Source organism: Pan paniscus, chromosome 19 (genome assembly GCF_029289425.2).
Source record: "Pan paniscus chromosome 19, NHGRI_mPanPan1-v2.0_pri, whole genome shotgun sequence".
Taxonomy (NCBI): Eukaryota; Metazoa; Chordata; class Mammalia; order Primates; family Hominidae; genus Pan; species Pan paniscus.
Window position 1 is genome coordinate 33,349,179 of NC_073268.2, and position 23,529 is coordinate 33,372,707.

A 23,529-nucleotide genomic window follows, 5' to 3' on the forward strand; every position below is an offset into this window, starting at 1 on the left:
GGATTACAGGCGTCTGCCACCACACCCAGCTAGTTTTTGTATTTTTAGTAGAAACGGTGTCACTATGTTGGTCAGGATGGTCTCAAACGCTCGACTTCAAGTGATCCATCTACCTCAGCCTCGCAAAGTGCTGGGATTACAGGCATGACCCACCAAGTCTGGCCTAGAAATGAGTCTTTAAAAATACACTGAGGCCAGCCACAGTGGCTCACGCCTGTAATCCTAGCACTTTTGGAAGCCAAGAAAGAAGATCATTTGAGCCCATGAGTTCAAGACCAGCCTGGGCAACAAGGTGAGACCCCGTCTCTACAAAAAAAATTTAAAAATTAGCTAGGGATGGTGACATGCGCCTGTAGTCCCAGCTACTTGAGAGGCTAAGGTGGGAGGACTGCTTGAGCCCAGGAGGTTAAGGCTGCAGTGAACAGTGATCACACCACTGCACTCCAGTCTGGATGACAGAGTAAGACCCTGTCTCAAAAAAATAAAAACGAAATACACAAACAGAAAAAAAAAAACATGAAAAAATAAAGAAATAAACATTAGGGGTGAAATATTAGACACAACTTCAATTAACACAGAGATTAAATAGATTATATAAACTCCCCAATTGATTTTATAAGGCTAGAATCACCTTGATATGAAATCCAGACAACAGCTATATAAGAAAATTACAAACCAATCTTACTCATAGATACAAACATCCTAAACAAAATATCAGCAAGTTTACACCAACAACTGATTTGTTAAATTTATACATTTCAATAAGAACAGCCCACAGAATGTAACATCAATGTAATTATTAGAAATCATGAAAAGCCACAGGGAGGGGGCTCCAAGATGGCCAACTAGCTGCAGCCAGTAGGAACATCTCCCAGAGGATCAGGATGACTGGCACACTCTTAGCAGATCTTCAGAGGGAAAGCACTGAGTGCTGACAGAGGGAAGACACAGATGCTGAACTGACGAGGGAAGAAGTAAGGAACCCTGCACAGGGCTACCACGCACCGGGACTTTTTCCTGGCCCCCAGTGACTCCTGAAGAGGCAGTTGAGTTGAACAGGGAAGCAGCAACCCACTCTCACCAGGGGACTCTGGAATCCCTGCAGAAGGAGACTCCTCCACCACAGGGAGACCCCTCAACCACCAAGGACACTTGAGCTGGCAGGGAAAGCTGCTTAGAGAAGTGGTAGGGGCAGAACTCCAGCCAGGGCAGAGCTCAGAGGTTTTGGTGCTGGAGCATCTGTAGTGCAACAGGGCCAGGAGTGCCCATCCCCCAAGGCTCGACTTGCTCCCATAGGAGACTTTAGCCCTAGAGGAACTGCCAGACCTGAACTCTGCAGGGCAGTCTTGCCCATAAGGTGGGGGTGGTGTGACCTGAGTACCCTCAGTCTGCTGGTCTCTCATGGGGCTCCAGCCTGGCCAGGATGCTTGCAGTACTGCCAGGGGGGGCCACATACCAGCTCCTGCACTGACAAGGTGCTGACAGGCAGAGTGCTGCAACCACAGTGATCCCCGTGGAAAAGCACGAGCCTGCCAATACCCTCCTCCCACCGAAGGCTGCTCCATGCTGCTTTGCCTGCAGGCACTCGCCCATGGCCACCCCCCAAATGCTTTGCCCACACGTGTGCACAGGTGTACCTTGTTTTCCCTTCCCTGCCAGCACACATGCGTGCAAGCACCCTCCCATGCCACTGCAGCCAGCGTGAGTACACCCTGCCTATCCCTCCATGGCCATTGTCAAGGGAGCACTGGCAGGTACAGAGCCCACCAGTGCCATCCCCACCAGCACTGAGCCCCTGCACCAACATGAAACTAGGCAGAGAAAACAGAGGACCCACCCCCACCCCTTACCGGCCACTGAAGCCAGCATGAACGTGCACAGAGGGCACACCCAGTCCTGCACCCACCAGCACCCTTCCCCTGTGCTAACACCACCACCAGTGCATGTGTACCAGCAGCCCCCCGCCCTGGCCTTACTGCCACTGTTGCTGCCAATGCCCACATGGAGGCCAGCACCCTGTGGCCTTGCTGCCACTGCTACTGGCACATGCGAACAAGAATTGATTCCACTGCCACCCCCTACACTTTGGCTGGCACAACCCACGGGAGTATTGTGACCAGAGGTCCAGGAGCACCTCGGCCCCTCCAGTGCAGCAGGTTCCTAACCTTAAAGAACCAGAGAACAAAGCTGGGGCCCAAGGCCAGTCCCCCAGAGTTGGAGGACCCATGTACTCCGGGAGTCCTGAGATGAGCCCTGGCCCCTCCAGTAATGAAGCCAGTTAACTGAACCCACCTTGTACCACAAACATCCAAGGTCATCATATAGGATTTAAAAAAAAAAAAACCCAGCAACTTCAAAGACTGAAGGAACATCAGCCCACAAAGATGACAAAGCACCAACACAAGAACTCTGATGACTCAAAAAGCCAGAGCATCTTCTTTCCTCTAAAACAAACGACTGCACTAGCTCTCCGGCAAGGGTTCTGAACTGGACTGAGATGGTTGAAATGACAGAAACAGAATTCAGAATATGGATAGGAATGAAAATCATTGAGATTCAGGAGAATGTTGAAACCCAATGTAAGGAAGCTACCCACAATAAAACGATACAGAGCTGACAGACAAAATAGCCAGTATAGAAAAGAATATAAACGACCTCATACAGCTAAAAAACACTCTATAAGAATTTCCTGGCCGGGCGCAGTGGCTCACACCTGTAATCTCAACACTTTGGGAGGCCAAGACAGGCGAATCATGAGGTCAGGGGTTCAAGACCAGCCTGGTCAACATGGTGAAACCCCGTCTCTACGAAAAATACAAAAAATCAGATGGGTGTAGTGGCAGGCACCTGCAATCCCAGCAACTCAGGAGGCTGAGGCAGGAGAATCGCTTGAACCCAGGAAGCAGAGGTTGCAGTGAGCTGAGATCGTGTCACTACTCTGTCTCAAAAAAAAAAAAAAAAATTTCATAATGCAATCGCAAGTATTAACAGTAGAACAGACCAAGCTGAGAAAAGAATCTCAGCGCTTGAAGATTGGCTTTCTGAAATAAGCAGACAGACAAGAATAAAGACAAAAGAATGAAAAGGAACAAACAAAACCCCCAAGAAATATGAAATTATATAAAGAGACTAAATATATGATTCATTGGTATCCCTGAAAGATATGGGGAGAAAGGCAGCAACTTGGAAAACATATTTCAGGATATCATTCATGAGAACTTCCCCAACCTAGCTAGAGAAGTCAACATTCAAATTCAGGAAATAAAGAGAACTCCCACAAAATATTTCACAAAAAGATCATCTCCAAAAAACAGAATCATCAGATTCTTCAAGGTAGAAATGAAAGAAAAAAATGTTAAAGTTGGCTAGAGAGAAAGGACATGTCACCTATAAAGGAAAGCCCCATCAGACTAACAATGGACCTCTCAGTAGAAACTATACAAGTCAGAAGAGATTGGAGGTCTATATTCAACATTCCTTTTTTTTTTTTTTTGAGACGGAGTCTCACTCTTGTCACCCAGGCTGGAGTGCAGTGGCGCGATCTAGGCTCACTGCAAGCTCCACCTCCCGGGTTTACTTACGCCATTCTCCTGCCTCAGGCTCCCGAGTAGCTGGGACTACAGGCGCCCGCCACCATGCTTGGCTAATTTTTTGTATTTTTAGTAGAGACAGGGTTTCACCGTGTTAGCCAGGATGGTCTCGATCTCCTGACCTCATGATCTGCCCGCCTCGGCCTCCCAAAGTGCTGGGATTACAGGTGTGAGCCACAGCACCCAGCCACAACATTCTTAAAGATAAGAAATTCCAACCCAGAATTTCATATTGGGCCAAACTAAGCTACATAAGCAAAGGAAAAATAAGATCCTTTTCAGGCAAGCAAATGCTGAGGGAATTCGTTAGTACCAGACCTACCTTACGAGAGCTCCTGAAAGCAGCACTAAATATGGAAAGGAAAGAACATTATCAGACACTAAAAAAAACACACTTAAGTACATAACCAGTGACACTACAAAGCAACCATGCAAACAAGTCAGCATAATAACCAGCTAACAACATGATGACACAATTAGATCCACACATATCAATACTAACCTTGAATGTAAACGGGCTAAATGCCCCAGTTAAAAGGCACTGAGTGACAAGCTCAATAAAGAAGCAACAACCCTGGGGCTGGGTGCAGTGGCTCACACCTATAATCCTAACACTTTGGGAGGTCGAGGCAGGTGGATCACTTGAGCTCAGGAATTTGAGACCAGCCTGGCCAACAGGATGAAACCCCATCTCTAAAAAAAAAAAAAAAAATACAAAAATCAGCCAGGCATGGTGGCACACACCTGTGGTCCCAGCTACTCGGGAGGCTGAGGTGGGATGATGGCTTGAGCCCAGGTGATCAAGGCTGCAGTGAACTGTGATTGTGCCACTGCATTCCAAAAACAAAACAAAACAGAAGTGCAAGGTACAGAAGAGGTCAATGTACAAAAAAAAAATTAATTAAAAACAACACATAGCTTCCCAATGTCATCTCCCCTATTCAACATTAAAAGCCCTCAACAGATGCACAGAGAAAAAAAAAAGATTGAAGATAAAGAAACAAAGCTACAACTATTTGTAGATCATCCACTGTCTACATAGATAACCCCAAAGAATCTAGATATGTCAATAAAAGCACAAAAACAGGCCAGATGTGGTGGCTCACACCTGTAATCCTAGCACTTTGGGAGGCTGAGACTAGAGGATCACCTGAGGCCAAGAGTTTAAGACCAGCCTGGGCAACATAGCAAAACCCCGTTTCTTTAAATTTAAAAAAAAAAAAGTATAAAGACAAAATATAAGTTAATTTCATTTCTATATACAATCAGAAAATATAAATTTTTAAATATCATGTATAAATAATAAAAATATTCTAGGAAAAACTGACATTTTATGTAGAAGTTCTTTATATAAGGAGAAAATTATAAAACTTAACTGGAATGATTTTTTAAAACATAAAATAAATAGAAAGTCATATTATGTTCTTAAATAGGAAGCCTCAATATCATAACAATGTCAATCAATTCTTCCCAACTTGATCCAAAGACTCAATGCAATACCATTCAAAATCCCAGTATCATTTTTTGTGGAAATCAATAAACTGACTGTAAAACCAATATGGAAAGGCATTATTATAAGTCTTTTGGGGACCTGCCATACTTTATACTAAGAATTATTATAAAGCAACCACAATCAGGACAAATAATCAAGTGGATTACTGGCACTAGAGGAGAGAGCCGAACTGAGAGTCTAGAAACTGAGCCTGTGCATATACTGACACTTAATATAAACCCAAGCAAGCACTGAGATCACAGGAGAAAAAATGCACTACTCAATAAATAGGCTGGAACAATCAGTTATCTGTTATCATATGGCAAAAAAATAAAAGTGGATCCTTACAAAAAAAGTCTTTCCATGTGGATTAGAGACTTCAATGTAAAAGTGAAAAGCAAACAATTTTTAGAAAATAGAGAATTATCTTAATGATATGACACAAAAAAATTTTAAAACATAAATCATAGAAGACTGATAAATTCAGCTGCAGTAAGATCAAGAATTTCAATCACCGAAGTTTTTTTTAATCCAATCATAAATTGGAAAAGATATTTGCAACACAAATCTAGAATTAGATCTAGGCCAGGCACTGTGGCTCAAATCTACAATCTCAACACTTTGGGAGGCTGAGGTGGGTAGATCACTGGAGCTCACGAATTCAAGACCAGCCTGGGGAACATGGCAAAACCCCATCTCCACAAAAAATACAAAAATTAGCCAGGCACAGTGGCGCGTACCTGTAGTCCCAGCTACTCAAGAGGCTGAGGTGGGAGGATAGCTTGAGCCTAGCAAAGGTTGCAATGAGCCAAGATTGCACCATTGCACTTTAGCCTGGGTGACAGAGCCAGACCCTGTCTCAAAAAACAAGAGAATTAGATCTAAAACCATAAAAAATTGCTATGAATCAATCAGGAAAAATTAAACAATCCAAACAGAAAAATGGGCAAAAAGTATATACAGACACTTCACAGAATAAGAAACACAAATACATTTCACAGAATAAATAACACAAATGCTCTATGAATATCCGAAAAGAAACTAAACCTCATTGGTAGTCAAGGAAATACAGATTCAAATTACAATGAAACAACATTTCTTACCCACCAGATACATAATTTTTTTTTCTTTTTTTTTTAGACGAAGTGTCGCTCTTGTTGCCCAGGATGGAGTGCAATGGCAGGATGTCAGCTCACTGCAACCTCCGCCTCCCAGGTTCAAGCAATTCCCCTGCCTTAGCCTCCCGAGTAGCTAGCACTACAGGTGCATGCCACAACGCCCAGCTAATTTTTTTGTATTTTTTAGTAGAGACCGGGTTTTACCACGTTGGCCAGGCTGGCCTTGAACAGGCGTAAGCCACTGCACCCGGCCCCATAAAATTTTTTAAAGAAACAATTCTAAGCTTTGGCAAGGACACAGAGCAATAGGAATACTTCTGTATTGCAGTTGGGAGCGTCAACTGATTCAATCACTTTAAAAAATAATTTGGTGGCCAGGCGCAGTGGCTCACGCCTGTAATCCTAGCACTTCAGGAGACGGAGGTGGACAGATCACTTGAGGTCAGGAGTTCGAGACCAGCCTGGCTAACATGGCGAAACCCCGTCTCTAATAAAAATACAAAAATTAGCTGGGCATGGTGCTCGCTCCTGTAATCCCAGCTACTCAGGAGGCTGAGGCAGGAGAATCGCTTGAACCCGGGAGGCAGAGGTTGCAGTGAGCCCAGATCGTGCCATTACACTCCAGCCTGGGGGAGAAGAGAGAAACTCCATCTCAAAAAAAAAAATTAATTAAAAATTTTTTAAAATTAGAAAAATTTGGCATTACTTAGTAAAGCTAAACAAACCCATACCCCATAAAATGAAAAATTCTGCTCCCAGACATATACTTCAAATTCCTGCATGTGCACAAAAGACATGAATAACAATGTTCGTAAGCAGCATTGTTAGTAATAGCAAAAACCTAGAAACAATCCAAATGTGCATCAATAGCCCAGATATATATATATATACAATATATACAAATAATGAACTAATGTATAGCAGTAAAACTGAATGAACTGCATACAATACCACAGATTAACGCTCAAAAGAAAAATGATGCTTACAAAAGAAATCAGAATACTTACAGTATTATTCCATTACATGAAAATCAAAATAAGTAAACAAAGCAATACATTGTTCATGGACACATAAAGAAAAGAAAGGAAATTTTAAAATACAATTCAAGATAGTGGTAGGGGGAATGGTAAGAAAAGAACTGTGATTTGGGCCATAGAGGTGTTTCCACAGCATTGGGAATGTTGTTTTTTACTCTGTGAATTGATAAGAGTTCACCATGTTTTTTTTTTTAAGTATAAACTGTACAAACATGATTCACATAATCTTACAAGTTTCACAGTATGTTTTAAGTCAAATAAAAATTCAAGGCCAGGCGCGGTGGCTCACGCATATAATCCCAGCACTTTGGGAGGCCAAGGCGGACAGATCATGAGGCCAGGAGATCGAGACCATCCTGGCTAACACAGTGAAACACCGCCTGTACTAAAAATACAAAAAAAATTAGCCCGCATGGTGGCCGGCACCTGTAGTCCCAGCTACTCAGGAGGCTGAGGCAGGAGAATGGCATGAACCTGGGAGGAGGAGCTTGCAGTGAGCCGAGTTCGCACCACTGCACTCCAGCCTGGGCGACAAGAGTGAGACCCTGTCTCAAAAAAAAAAAAAAAAAAAAAAATTCAAGAATACAAATATATGCTTCCTGAAGCATTGTTTATAATAAAACAAAAACACAAGCAAAAAAAAAAAAAAAAACCCTGAAAACAAATTAAGTGTTCCTCTATACTAGAAATGGATAAACTGACATACTGATAATAGAATATTATACGTGCAGTTAAAATGAGTTAACTTAATACTCATGTATAAATAGGGAGCAAGTCTTAGAATAGGTTTAAAAAGCAAGCTGCAAGGCCAGGAGTGGTGGTTCACACTTATAATCCCAGCACTTTGGGAGGCCAAGGTAAGAGGATTCCTTGGGTCCAGGAGTTTGAGATCAGCCTAGGCAACAAGGCAAGGCCCTGGCTCTACAAAAAAAAATTAAAAATAAAAAATAAAATTTTAAAAAGCAAATTGCAGAATATTTACAAGAACATTTTTTATGTAAAAATGTTAAACTGTAATTTGTTTATGAACACAAACATATGTAATAAAAGGATAAAAATGGACAGAGTACAAATTAACTTCAGAATAGTAGTTAACAGAAAGGATAGAATGGGATCAGAGAGGGGTTTAAAGACAGCTTCAACTATTTCTGGGATCATTTGCAAATTAGAAGTATTTATAATTTAAAAATAAAAATATCCCCCCAAAAGAAAAATATAAAAATATTCTCTCTCCTTCTCCCCCTAACACATAAACATATAAAGAGACAAAAATAATAGAAAAGAGAAAAAATGCTTTCTAGAACAAAATGGAATAGGAGGCTACTTGCCACTATCGCCCAAGCTGGTACATTCAACCTTGCTTAAAGGAATGTTATTCTTGGATTTCCCAGACTTTAGAATTGTGAGAAGTAAGTTTCTGTTGTTTATAAACTACCAAATCTATGGTATTTTGTTACAGCAGCCTAAACTGACTAAGATATTTACCAAAACAAGCTGCCTCTAGGTCATCATTTTAGCTAACATTTCAACTATCTTCACTTGCAAAAATTAATTATTTTCCTAACATTATTCTTTAAAATGCCATCTGGCCAGTGCGGTGGCTCATGCCTGTAATCCCAACACTAGGAAGGCTGAGGTGGAAAGACCACTTGAGACTAGAAGTTAGAGACTAGGCTGGGTAACAGAGACAGACCCTGTCTCTACAAAATAAAAAGCCATCAAACAAATTTCTGAATAATCCCTTTTCCTAGTTGTATAAAGAAATAATGCAGCTAATGCTAAAAATGAAAATGAAAAATAAGGATTCTGAAAGATTGAGAATGAAGATTATACACATTTAACCATATATATAAATATGGTTGTTAACTCTCCCATAAAGTCAAATAGGCACAATTAAATTATTTGATGTTTACCCCTGGGATTTGAATTTTTAAGAACATATTAACAAAATATCCTAGCACAATTGACAAACTATACATGTTATAAACTAAAAATTGTAGAAGAAAAGTCAGCACAATCAGTGAAGATTCCCATGTAGGCTTCATCTCCTTCATGGGATTGAGAAAACAGTTTTTGAATGGCAAAGATTCTATGCGCTAGTTTTAACATGGCAGTTCAAGCACCTGCCACTGTGCTAAGTTTATAACTTAATTCAAGCCAGAAGCTTGAGCTATTTAGTCATGTACTAATGGCCAGGTTACTTACCAGGCTGAATGAAGGAGAATTTCATTCATTAAAAAAAAGAAAGATGCAGATCAAAATAAACTTGGACTCATCATGAAGAGGGTAGAGCCAACAGAAATTTAGCTACCAGGCTTAAGCCTAGAAGTCCTCTTGACTTTCACACTAAGATGACCCACTGGTCTATTTTTAACCATTTCTTCTCCATACCAAAATGATTCCATTATATTCAACCAGGAAAATAAAAAATTCACCTTCAATTGAGATTACAAACCATATACTTCATATAATTAATCTTCAATTTATCTGAAAACCAATATGCAAATGAAATTACAGAGGTAGAAATGCTCTTTTGGCCCATAAGTAGACACAACTAAAGAAGACAAAGCAGATGCAATTAGATGTTTAAGCCAACAGCACCCATTCAAGCAAAATAAAACAATGTGATACCTATTTCAATGCAAGACTGCATCTAAAGCAGTTGAGGGCATTTGCTTTGATGTGGGGGTGGGAAGAAGGGTCTCCAAAGATAAAGCAGGAAATAACTTCAAAACAACTTTTGGGATCAAAGCCCATTTTTAAGTCCTTTATGAATAACTGAAAACAATTTTCCCCTTTATTCAAAACAATAAACAAGAAACTTGTCATTTACAACTCCTCCCTCTCCTCAACTCTTATTCACTTAAATCTCCTCCTTTCCTCCTTACCCCTATCATCCATCTGAAGCCTTCCAATTTCATCTCCTAAACAAATCTCATGACAAGGTTGCCCCTAATTTCCTATAATGAGTACCCTGGCTCAGATCATCCCTATTATAACAATTTCTTAATTATTATTCTTGCCTTTACTGTCCCTTCAAATCCATCTTCTATATCACTACCAGGAAACACTCTTCAGAACATGTGAGCATGCCACTCACTTGCTTAATACTCTTCAACAGCTCCCTGAACCCACAGAATAAAGTTAAAATTCTTTCATTCATTCAACACTTAATTGCCTATTATAACCAAGTAAGAACTGTGCTAAGCCTGGGGATATTAATGGGACACCATTGAAACACTTGCATCCTTCAGAACCAGAATAATTTTTGTAGGATGAAAAAGTCAAAGTAAATTCTTCCCAGAAAAAAATTCAGCATCTGTGAAAATCCTCAATAAAATTGTGGCAAACCGAATCCAGCAGTACACCAAAAAGCTTATCCCCCATGATCAAGTCAGCTTCATCACTGGGATGCAAGGCTGGCTCAACATATGTAAATCAATAAATGTAATCCATCACATAAACAGAACCAATGACAAAAACCACACGATTATCTCAAGAGATGAAGAAAAGGCCTTTGATAAAATTCAACACCCCTTCATGATAAAAACTCTCAATAAACTAGGTATTGATGGAGAGCATCTCAAAATAATAAGAGCTATTTATAACAAACCCACAGCTGGGCGCCTACAGTCCCAGCTACTCGGGAGGCTGAGACAGGAGAATGGCGTGAACACGGGAGGCGGAGCTTGCAGTGAGCCAAGATTGTGCCTCTGCACTCCAGCCTGGGTGACAGAGCGAAACTCCATCTCAAAAAAAAAAAAAAAAAAAAAAAGAATAGTGATTTGCACATAGAAGGGACTCAATAAATATTTGTTGAATGAATGAATATATGAAATAAAATCTTCCATGATCTTGAAGAGAAGTATTTGTCACGTAACTGGTCTTATATGGCAGAATGTCCCTTGTTTACCATTCCTATTCCCTTCTAACCAAATCATGATATGTATTTTTAGGTATTCTTTGGCATTTCTTTTTGAACGCCTGGAAAAATGCTAAAATATGGTTTAAAACTCAATGTTTGTGAATTAGGCTGTTAGGTGCAGCCTGACTTAAGGGATAAGGGCTGAATTATAGAGAAATTGAAGTACGCTTTCAAATATGGTATGCATATGAAACTAATACATGGTTGTGGTTTTTTTAACTAGGTTAAATGTGGTAAATGCACTCTTTTAATTTAGTGTTTTATTAAATTTTGGTATATGTTGTGTTATAAGCATAAAAGTTTCTGAAAGAATTTTTGTGCCTAGAAATTGTGGGAATTGTTGCTTTCTTTAACTTTTGATTTGAAACAATCACAAATTACACTGGATTCTTAAAAATGTTGTAGGATCTTTAGGGAGCTCAACTGCAGTCCAGATGCTGATTTTTTTTTTTAAATACTTTAAGTTCTGGGATACATGTGCAGAATGTGCAGGTTTGTTACATAGGTATACTCATACTGAATGGGCAAAAACTGGAAGCATTCCCTTTGAAAACCGGCACAAGACAAGGATGCCTTCTCTCACCACTCCTATACAACATAGTATTGGAAGTTCTGGCCAGGGCAATCAGGCAAGAGAAAAAAATAAAGCGTATTTGAATAGGAAAAGATGAAGTCAAACTGTCTCTGTTTGCAGATGACATGACTGTATATTTAGAAAACCCTATCGTCTCAGCCCAAAATCTCCTTTAGCTGAGAAGCAACTTCAGCAAAGTTTCAGGATACAAAATCAATGTGCAAAAATCACAAGCATTCCTGTACACCAATAACAGACAAACAGCCAAATCATGAGTGAACTCCCATTCACAATTGCTACAAAGAGAATAAAATACTTAGGAATACACTTTACAAGGGATGTGAAGGACCTCTTCAAGGAGAACTACAAATCACTGCTCAAGGAAATAAAAGAGGATACAAACAAATGAAAAAACATTCCATGCTCATGAATAGGAAGAATCGAGATCATGAAAATGGCTGTACTACACAAAGTAATTTATAGATTCAATACTATCCCCATCAAGCTACCATTGACTTTCTTGCAGAATTAGAAAAAACTACTTTAAATTTCATAGGGAACCAAAAAAGAGCCCGTAGAGCCAAGACAATCCTAAGCAACAAGAACAAAGCTGGAGGCATCACACTACTTGACTTCAAACCATACTACAAGGCTACAGTAAACAAAATAGCATGGTACTGAAACCAAAACAGATACATAGACCAATGGAACAGAACAGATACCTCAGAAATAACACCACACATCTATAACCATCTGATCTTTGACAAACCTGACAAAAACAAGCAATGGGGAAAGGATTCCCTATTTAATAAATGATGTTGGCAAAACTGGCTAGCCAGTTTCAGAAAACTGAAACTGGGCCCTTTTGTTATACCTTATACAAAAATTAACTCAAGATTGATTAAAGACTTAAACATAAGACCTAAAACCATAAAAACCCTAGAAGAAAACCTAGGCAATACCATTCAGGACATAGGCATGGGGAAAGACTTCATGACTAAAACACCAAAAGCAATGACAACAAAAGCCAAAATTGACAAATGGGATCTAATTAAATTAAAGAGCTTCTGCACAGCAAAAGAAACTATCATGAGTGAATAGGCAACCTACAGAATGGGAGAAAATTTTTGCAATCTCTCCATCTGACGAAGGGCTAATATCCAGAATCTACAAAGAACTTAAATTTACAAGAAAAAAAAAACCCCATCAAAAAGTGGACGAAGGATATAAACAGACACTTCTCAAAAGAAGATATTTATGTGGCCAAAAAACATAGGAAAAAAAGCTCATCATCACTGGTCATTAGAGAAATGCAAATCAAAACCACAATGAGATACCATCTCACACCAGTCAGAATGGCGATCATTAAAAAGTCAGGAAACAACAGATGCTGGAGAGGAGGTGGAGAAACAGGAACTCTAAAGGCCAGGCACGGTGGCTCACACCTGTAATCCCAGCACTTTGGGAGGCCGAGGCGGGCAGATTACAAGGTCAAGAGATCGAGACCATCCTGCCCAACATGGTGAAACCCTGTCTCTACTAAAGATACAAAAAATTAGCTGGGTGTGGTGGCACACACCTGTAATCCCAGCTAGTGGGGAGGCTGAGGCAGGAGAATTACTTGAACCTGGGAGGCGGAGGTTGCAGTGAGCCAAGATCACTCCACCACACTCCACACTCCAGCCTGGCAACACAGGGAGACTCCGTCTCAAGAAAAAAAAAAAAGAGAGAGAGACATAGAAATGCCTTTACACTGTTGGTGGGAGTGTAAATTAGTTCAACCATTGTGGAAGACAGTGTGGCGATTCCTCAAGGATCTACAACTAGAAATACCATTTGACTCAGCCATCCAATTACTGGGTATATACCCAAAGGATTATAAATCATTCTACTATAAATACACATGTACACCTATGTTTATTGCGGCACTGTTCACAATAGCAAAGACTTGCAACCAACCCAAATGCCCATCAATTATAGACTGGATAAAGAAAATGTGGTATATACACACCATGGAATACCATGCAACTATAAAAAAGGATGAGTTCATGTCCTTTGCAGGGACATGGATGAAGCTGGAAACCATCATTCTCAGCAAACTAACACAGGAACAGAAAATCAAACACTGCATGTTCTCATTCATAAGTAGGAGTTGAGCAATGAAAACACATGGACACACAGAGGGGAACATCACACACTGGGCCTGTTGCGGGGTGGGGGTTTAGGGGAGGGATAGCATTAGGAGAAATACCTAAGGTAGATGACAGGTTGATGGGTGCAGCAAACCACCATGGCACGAGTATAGCTATGTAACAAACCTGCACATTCTGCACATGTATCCCAGAACTTAAAGTATTTAAAAAAAAAAAAAATCAGCATCTGGACTGCAGTTGAGCTCCCTAAAGATCCTACAACATTTTTAAGAATCCAGTGTAATTTGTGATTGTTTCAAATCAAAAGTTAAAGAAAGCAACAATTCCCACAATTTCTAGGCACAAAAATTCTTTCAGAAACTTTTATGCTTATAACACAACATATACCAAAATTTAATAAAACACTGAATTAAAAGAGTGCATTTACCACATTTAACCTAGTTAAAAAAACAACCATGTATTAGTTTCATATGCGTACCATATTTGAAAGCATAATTCAATTTCTCTATAATTCAGCCCTTATCCCTTAAGTCAGGCTGCACCTAACCCCTAATTCACAAACATTGAGTTTTAAACCATATTTTAGCATTTTTCCAGGCGTTCAAAAAGAAATGCCAAAGAATACCTAAAAATACATATCATGATTTGGTTAGAAGGGAATAGGAATGGTAAACAAGGGACATTCTGCCATATAAGACCAGTCACATGACAAATACTTCTCTTCAAGAGCATGGAAGATTTTATTTCATATATTCATTCATTCAACAAATATTTATTGAGTCCCTTCTATGTGCAAATCACTATTCCTTTTTTTTTTTTTTTTTTTTTTTTGAGATGGAGTTTCGCTCTGTCACCCAGGCTGGAGTGCAGAGGCGCAGTCTTGGCTCACTGCAAGCTCCGCCTCCTGTGTTCACGTCATTCTCCTGTCTCAGCCTCCCTAGTAGCTAGGACTACAGGAGCCCGCCACCACGCCCAGCTAATTTTTTTTGTATTTTTAGTAGAGACGGGGTTTCACCTGTTAGCCAGGATGGTCTTGATCTCCTGACCTCGTGATCCGCCTGCCTCAGCCTCCCAAAGTGCTGGGATTACAGGCATGAGCCACCACGCCTGGCCGCAAATCACTATTCTAAACAGAAAGAATGTAACAGTGAAAAAAGGAAAAATGCTTGTCTTTATCAAACATATACTTAATAAAGAATATAATTAATAAAAACGGTTTTGGAGGTCAGGCACAGTAGCTCACACCTATAATCCCAGCACTCTGGGAGGCTGAGGCAGGAGGATCAACTGAGGTCAGGAGTTCAAGACCAGCCTGGCCAATATGGTGAAACCCCATCCCTACTAAAAATACAAAAATTTAGCCAGGCGTGGCGGCACGCCTGTAGTACCAGCTACTCCAAAGGCTGAGGCAGGAGAATTGCTTGAACTCAGGAGGCAGAGGTTGCAGTGAGCCAAAATAGCACCACTGCACTCCAGCCTGGGCAACAGTGAGACTCCATCTCAAAAAATAATAATAAAAATAAAATGAGCCGGGCACAGTGGCTCATGCCTGTAACCCTAGCACTTTGGGAGGCCGAGGAAGGTGAATCACCAGGTCAGGAGATCGAGACCATCCTGGCTAACACAGCGAAACCCCGTCTCTACTAAAAAAAAAAAAATACAAAAAAATTAGCTGGGCATGGGGGCGGGCACCTGTAGTCCCAGCGACTTGGAAGGCTGAGGCAGGAGAATGGTGTGAAACCAAGACGCGGAGCTTGCAGTGAGCGGAGATGGCGCCACTGCACTCCAGCCTGGGCGACAGGGCAAGACTCCGTCTCGAAAAAAAAAAATAAATAAAATAAAATGATTTTGGAGTTCTAAAAATAAAATTTTCTAACTATATTGAGTGATAAAAGTAACTATTTCAAAGATGTGGTCATGATGTTTTGATAGGGCCTTGAAAGGGAAGACTTAAAATTTTAAGTTCTTCAATTTCAAGTCTCTCAAGATTTCCTCTATCCTTAAGCAGGTAGGTTAGACAGGTCCTAGTTAGATTACGCAGATACTCTTATCTGAACATTTATATTATTTCTCTGAAACATATACACCACTCCACACACCACCACGCACAATTTTTATGCAGGGTTAGCATAAAAATTGCTAACCCTGGCAATTTTTCAAAGGGTAAGTTCTTTAATTTAATTCATCCTATCTCTATTAATATTCAGGCATTTTCCCTAAAACTTTCAATGAAATTAAATAGTTTTACCTAAATTTGGCCAACTATGAGAAATGTTAAAGTATACCGAGTCAATCTGTATCTTGAAACAAATGACAGCCTAAAAAGTTTTCAACCATACAACCCATAACAATGGATTTCTATCTGCTAGATTCCAACAAAATTAGTGAGATATCTGCATGAGTAAAGTCTACAGTTCAAAAGTCACTATTTTACAGTTACTCCAAGGTTTTTAGATAGATGATATAGCTGTCATAAGTCTACAATTTATTTAAAACATTTCTTGGTCAGATAATTATTACGTATTTTGATCTTTTTTAATGTGGAAATAAAATGCTCCAAAATATTAATGACAGTGGATAGTACCATACCTTAAAAAAAGAAAACAAAACAAAAACTCTACATACATGGAGAGGACAAGAATTTGCCCTCACTGGCACCAACATATTCTGAATATGAATATGCATTCCCTGCCTGCAGTGCTTCTGCCAGCATCACCATCAAGGACATGGGCAACACCTTGTTCATCATCAAGGTATACTGCTCAACAAGACTTTGATCAAGGTACTCATTTCACAGAAAAAGGGTTATGCAGGAATGGGTTATGGAACTTGGAAATCACTGGTCTTACCACATACTCCATCACCCAGAAGCAGCTGGTCTAACAGAATGGACTACTGAAGACTCACTCAGTTACAGTGGATCAATGAGCAATAAACAATATTGTTTTCCCCATAGCTAGAATACAAAGGCCTGAGAATCAAGGGGCACAAGTAGAAGTAGTTCCTCTATTATTCCTAAAAACTCCATTAGCAGAAGTTTTGTTTCAAGTACCTACGACTTTGATATCGGCTGGATTGGAGGCCTTGGTTCCCAAGCAGGGAATGATTCCACGCGGTTCCACTGAACTGGAAGTAACAACTACCTCATGACCACTGCCTCCATACCACTAAATCAGAATTTCTCAACCTTAGCACTACTGACAGTTTAGACTGGATCAGTCTCTACTCTTGGGGGCTGTCCTGTGCATTTCAGGATGCCTGGCAGCATCCCTGAACTCTACCCACTAGATGCCAGTTAGCATTCCCCCACCCCCACGAAAGTCATAACAATTAAAAATGTCTCCATGCATTGCCAAATGTCCCCTGGGAGGTAAAATTGTCCTAAGAACCACCGCACTACATCAACAGTCAAAGAAGGAGGTTATTCTATTAGCTGATGTAATTCAGTCCTATTACTAGGTGATACTGTACTGTTGCTACATAATGGGGACAAAGAGGACTATGTCTGGAACCCTGAGGATTCCCTGAAATGTTTTTCTAAACCTATATATATAAGAGCAAAACTTAATGGAAAACCACAGCCACAGGCATGCACACACATGAAGCAGGACCACCAAGGATTTGTATTCTTTTTTTTCTTTTTTTGAGACAGAGTCTTGCTCTGTCGCCCAGGCTGGAGTGCAGTGATGTGATCTTGGCTCACTGCAACTTCCACCTCCCGGGTTCAAGTGATTCTTGTGCCTCAGCCTCCCAAGTAGCTGGGATTACAGGCGCCTGCCACCACGCCCAGCTAATATTTGTATTCTTAGTAGAGACAGGGTTTTACTATGTTGGCCAGGCTGGTCTCAAACTCCTGACCTTGTGACCTGCCCACCTCAGCCTCCAGAGTGCTGGGATTACAGGCGTGAGCCACCATGTCTGGCCCATGGTCTTTTTTTCTTTTTTTTTTTATTCTTTTTTGTGAGACAGTCTCACTCTGTCACCCAGGCTGGAGTGCAGTGGTGCGATCTCAGCTCACTGCCACGTCTGCCTCCTGGGTTGAAGCGATTCTCCTGCCTCAGCCTCCTGAGTAGCTGGGACTACAGGTACCCGCCACTACGCCCAGCTAATTTTTTATATTTTTAGTAGAAACGGGGTTTCACTGTGCTAGCCAGGATGGTCTCGATCTCCTGACCTCGTGATCCACCCGCCTCAGCCTCCCAAAGCCATATTCTTTATTAATGAAGATTTAGGTTACCCCACCAGCTGAGATCTTGAATGAGAACAAAGGAAACATGGAATGTACAGCAGAAGTAGTTATAAATATGAACTACAATCTCTCAACCAGTTACAGAAGCAAGGTCTACAGCAGCTATACATATTTTCTTCCTTATTACAGGGAAATGGGCAAGTTTATAAATCAATTCCTTCTCTCTTCTTTTCTATGTTATTCAAACTTTATTAAAGGTTAACTTTACAATTTAGTCCCTAGGTAACAGGATATTCAGAAGGAACTATGAATTTGAGGCATAATTAACACAGCCTAGAAATAGATAGTGTGAATGTCCCCCAGAAATCAATACAATTATGAGACTCTGCTCCTCATTTTGGGAAGAGGGTAAGGACATCCTCATTTTTACAAAGAACATTTTCATCTTTTTAGGCAAGAGCTTAGAGTGTTTTTCTTCTTGTAAAGAAGATGAAATATCTGTATAAAGGCTGAGTGGTCAAACACTTTGGGAGGCCGAGGCAGATGGATCACCTAAGGTCAGGAGTTTGAGACCAGCCTGGCCAACATGGTGAAACCCTGTCTCTACAAAAATTAGCCAGGCATCGTGGTGAGTGTTTACAGTCCCAGCTACTGAGGAAGCTGAGGTGGAAGGATAACTTGAGCCCAGGAGGTCAAGGCTGCAGTAAGCCATGATTGCACCACTGCACTCTAGCCTGTGCAACAGAGCAAGACCCTGTCTCAAAACAATTTACGGCCTGGCCAAGTTCAGTGACTCATGCACTTTGGGAAGCCGAGGCGAGAGGACAGCTTGAGGCCAGGTGCTCGAGACCAGCCTGGGAAACACAGCAAGACCCTGTCTCTATAAAATAAGAAAATGAGCCGAGCGTGGTGGCATGTACCTGTAGTCCTAGCTTCTTGGGAGAATCACTTCAGCTCAGGAGTTCAAGGCTGAAGTGAGCTATGAAGCCTAGGGGACAGAGCAAGACCCTGTCTTTAGAAAGAAAAAGAAAAAAATCTATGGCCTAAATAAAAACAAACAAGATCAATAAACATCCATGTATTTCTATATATTAGCAACAATCAAAAATTGAAACTAAAAAACAATACCTGTTAAGATGGCAATCTTCCCAAAGTTGATCCATGGACTCAGCAGAATCTCTATCAAAACTGGCTTTTTAATAGAAATTGACAAGCCAATCCGAAACCATACAAGGATAACAAAAGATCTAGACTAGTCAAAACAATTCTGAGAAACAAGAAAGCTGGAGGACTTATACTACCTGACTTGATATTTTATTATAGTTAAGCTCTTTTATAGTTAAGACTGTGGTATTGGCATAACAGGCACATAGCACAAATACAAAAATTAACTAAAAATGAGCCACAAACGTTAGTATAAATCCTAAATTTCTACAGAAAACACAGGAGAAAAATTTGTGACCTTATATTAGAAAAAGATATCTTAGATATACCAATAACATGATCTATTTTTTAATTGATAAGGTGGACTTCAGAAAAATTAAGAACATCTGCTTTTGAAAGACTTTGAGAACAAAAAAACAAGGAAAAACTAGAAGACTTGCAAATCATTTATCTGATGAACTTGTATTCAGCATATATTATGAATTCTGAAAACTCCAGTAAAACCCGATTTTTTTAAAAATGGGCAAAAGAGATAAACAGCTCACCAAAGAAAATATTCAGATGGTAAATAAGCACATGAAAAGATGCTCAATATCATGAGTCATTAGGGAAATGCAAATCAAAACCACAATGAGACACCACTTCATACCCACTAGGATGGCTGTAATTTAAAAGAAAAGGTTAAATAAGTGTTGGCAAAGATGTGGAACAACTGAAACTCTCATATACTGCTGTAAGATGATACAATCACTTTAGGAACAGCTTGGTGGCCTCTTAAAATATTACAGAATATAATATCCTATAACATTATTATATACATCCACCATATGATCCACCCATTTCTACTCCTTTGTATTTACTCAAGAGAAATGACAGTCATGTATATGAATCTTCAAGACAACTTTATTTGTAATGGTGAAAATTTGAGTTGTCTTCAGTTATCCATCAACAAGTGAATGGATAAACAACTTATGATATATCCACTGAGACAAAAACAGCTCAAGGGTTCCCTAGGGATGGGATGGAGGTAGGAATGGATTATAAGGAGGCTGGAGAAAACTTTTGCTGGTAATATATGTTCTTCATCTTGATTGTGGTGATGGTATCAAAGGCTTATATGTATATCAAAACTCATCAAATTATACATTTTAAATATGTGCAGTTTATTGATTGGATGGCAATTTTACCTTAACCTAAAAGCTGTGGAAATTCTATTATTCTAGAATAGCAAAAAGCAATAAAGTTCCTAAAAACAGCAATAAAAACAAGAGGCAATAGGTCTTGTCTATTTACTCACACACTTACCCGAGTGCGTGCTCTTCATTATTTCCTACAGTTTTGTACTTCCATTTGAGATATTTTCATTCTGCCTTAAAAACTTCCTTCCGTAATCTTATAGTGCAGGTCTGCTGGTCATAAATTGTCAGCTTTTGATTGTCTAAAAATGTCTTTATTTCGCCTTCTTGTCTGAAGAATATTTCTGCTGAAGGTAGAATTCTAGCTTGGCAGGTTTTTTTGCCAACATTTAAAAAATGTCTGTTATTTCCCAGTTTCCACAGTTGTATTAAAAAGTCAGCCATCAGTTGTATTATATTGTTCCTTTGAACACAGGGCCTTTTTTCCCCTCTTCTGGCTGCTTTTAAGAGTTTCTCTTTGTTTCTGGTTTTCAACAGTTCCATTAAGATATGCTAAGTGTAGTTTTCTTTGTGTTCATCCTGCTTGGGGTTTGCTAAACTACTTGAATTTATAGGTTGATGCCTTTCATCAGTTTGGGAAAATATTTTATGATTACCTCTTCAAGTATTTGCTTCCATGCTAATCTCTACTTTTGGGTCTCCAATTACACATTAGACTTTTTACTAGTGTTCCACATGTCTCAGAGGCTCTGTTCTACTCTTTCCATTCTTTTTTTTTTTCTGTGCTTTTATCTAGATATTTTCTATTGATCTGTCCACAAGCTCTCTAGTCTTGCCTTCTGCTGTGTATAGTCTGCTACTGAACCGGTACAATGAATAATTAATTTCAGATTAATGTCAATTAATTATTAATGGGGGGGTTTGTGGAGGTGGTGTTAAGGAAGATTTTGTTCTGTCTTGTTTTGTTTTTTAATGTGGCATGCACTATACTAAGCCCTGGGAGTACAACAACGAACAAAAGAGACATAGGCCCTGCTCTCGTGGAACTTAAATAGTATACATTAAATTTACCTGGGTTTTTTTTTGTTTTTGTTTTTGTTTTTTAAGAACAGTAAAGAATGAGGGGGAGGTGGAGTGTCCTAGAGTCCTGCGCCAAAGTTTCTAATTCAACTACAAATAAAGACCTTAAGCAACCAACGTTGTGTTTTTGATTCCTAGAATGTTCATTTGGTTTCTTTCTGTGGATTCCAATTCTCTATGAAAATTTTCATCCATTTTCTCCGTATTTTCCTTTATTTTCTTAAGTATATTATAGTTATTTTAAAATAAGTCCTTGTCTGATGAACTTCAATTTTCTGAGTCTGCTTCTATAAGTTTTATTTTTCTCTTGAATTTTTCCACCCTTTCACATCTCTAGAATAGTTAAAAGTATGATAGTATTATAAACGAAAGAACCATAGAAATCCCAGAATATATCTTCTCAGTAAGAGCTGTCTATTTCCTCTATTAGGCAAAAGGGATGATAGGCTGATCACCTCAGTCCAATCAGGAATTGAACTGGGCCAGGGATATGTTGCAGTTTTAGTAAAATGCACTTCCTCTCTAGTTTCCTTTTCCTTCAGTGTGTGTCCAGAATCAGCAAATGTCAGCAATCCTCTGCTCACCTATAAAGATCTATTTCTGGAATTCTAATTCATCTAGTCCTCATTACATCCATAGCTCTCCAATATTTTTTTAATATTGATTTTTAAAGTTCATCCAATTGTGGTTTTCTAACTTGTTGCAGTGATATATATGACTGTACTGTGACCTATTAAATACCACCCAGAAATTAAATTCTCCCTGTATATCACACAGCAGTGGTTTACAAACCCAGCTTTATGTCAAAAATGACCTGGGACCTCTAGAAATCACACGATGTTTAGTAGAGCCAGGAAATCTGTACTTTTAACAAGTCTTAAGTGATCTGGCAGAGCTGACATTTCTAAAGAAACTAGCGTGCCTGCACCAGTTGCTCCTCCTCTCCCCTCCCCCACAGCTCAGTATTTATAAGGACATTTAAGAAAAAATACACACTACACACAATGGATAAATTAACAGAAGAGTTAAAACAAAAGTTCAGAATAACTAGAAATGTTAAAGACAAAAATATGTAAAGGTTTTAAAAATACATTAGGATCAAAAAGATGAGGAAAGAAGAACAAGAATCACTAGAGTCCATGATCCAGCACCAATAGGTCATTAAAAGCAGAACTATTCAACTCAATTTTTATTTCTAATTGTTCTAGTTGAAAATAAAATGAGGCCAGGCATGGTGGCTCACGCCTGTAATCCCAGCACTTTGGGAGGCCGAGGCAAGAGGATCACCTGAGGTTACGAGCTCGAGACCAGCCTGGACAACACAGTGAAACACCTTCTCTATTAAAAATACAAAAATTAGCCGGGCATGGTGACAGGTGCCTGTAATCCCAGCTACTCGAAAGACTGAGACACAAGAATCGCTTGAACCTGGGAGGCGGAGGTTGCAGTGAGCCGAGATCGCGCCATTCCACTCCAGCCTGGGTGACAGTGACTCAAAAAAGAAAAAAAAAAAGAAAAAGAAAAAAAAGAAAATGATCTTCAAATCTGAAAAAAAGCATTGCTGAGAGTTATCAGAACTTAGATACATAAAGCATGAAGAGCCCACCTCCCTGTTTTACCTGAGCTCAAGTGTACATGAATCTAAGGTACAGATGAAAATTTAGAAATATGGTAAGAGAAATGCGGTCAGTGAACTTGCAGAAGTCATGAAAAGTAACAGGAGCCAGATTGGGAATGAGAAAATGTTGTTGCAATTGTCAAAATCCAAGAGTGGGTAAAGGTGAAAGGGTGATTTTAATACTATGGACTTAATTTAATGTCAGCATCCAGATAATTCTAAGACTGATTAGGCATGAGTTGTTAGCACTTATACAGGGAAGCAGCATTTACTAATAAAATCTTACCTTTGTAAAGCACTTTTGCTTTTGAGTTTAGAGTAGACAAAATACTTTCATGCATATTACCTCCTATCTTTGATTCTCATAGATCCCTGCGAAAAAGTGCAGGTAACATTATGTCCCCTCCACCACGTGTTACTCTCTTCAACATATTAGGAATTCAGGGCTCATAC

General features: G+C 39.6%; 1 protein-coding gene across 17 annotated transcripts in view; it reads right to left on the reverse strand.

Annotated features, from left to right (window-relative positions):
* NF1 (neurofibromin 1) overlaps positions 1-23,529 on the reverse strand; it is a 278,753-nt gene that overhangs the window by 241,247 nt on the left and 13,977 nt on the right. For 10 of the 17 annotated variants that reach the window (XM_055101325.2, XM_055101320.2, XM_055101322.2 and 7 more), the window contains exon 2: positions 4,093-4,283. The exons of the other annotated variants lie outside the window; for them this stretch is intronic. In XM_055101325.2, coding sequence (XP_054957300.1) covers positions 4,093-4,283 — 191 coding nt within the window. The remainder of the gene's footprint in view (positions 1-4,092; positions 4,284-23,529) is intronic. 17 annotated transcript variants of the gene reach the window in all.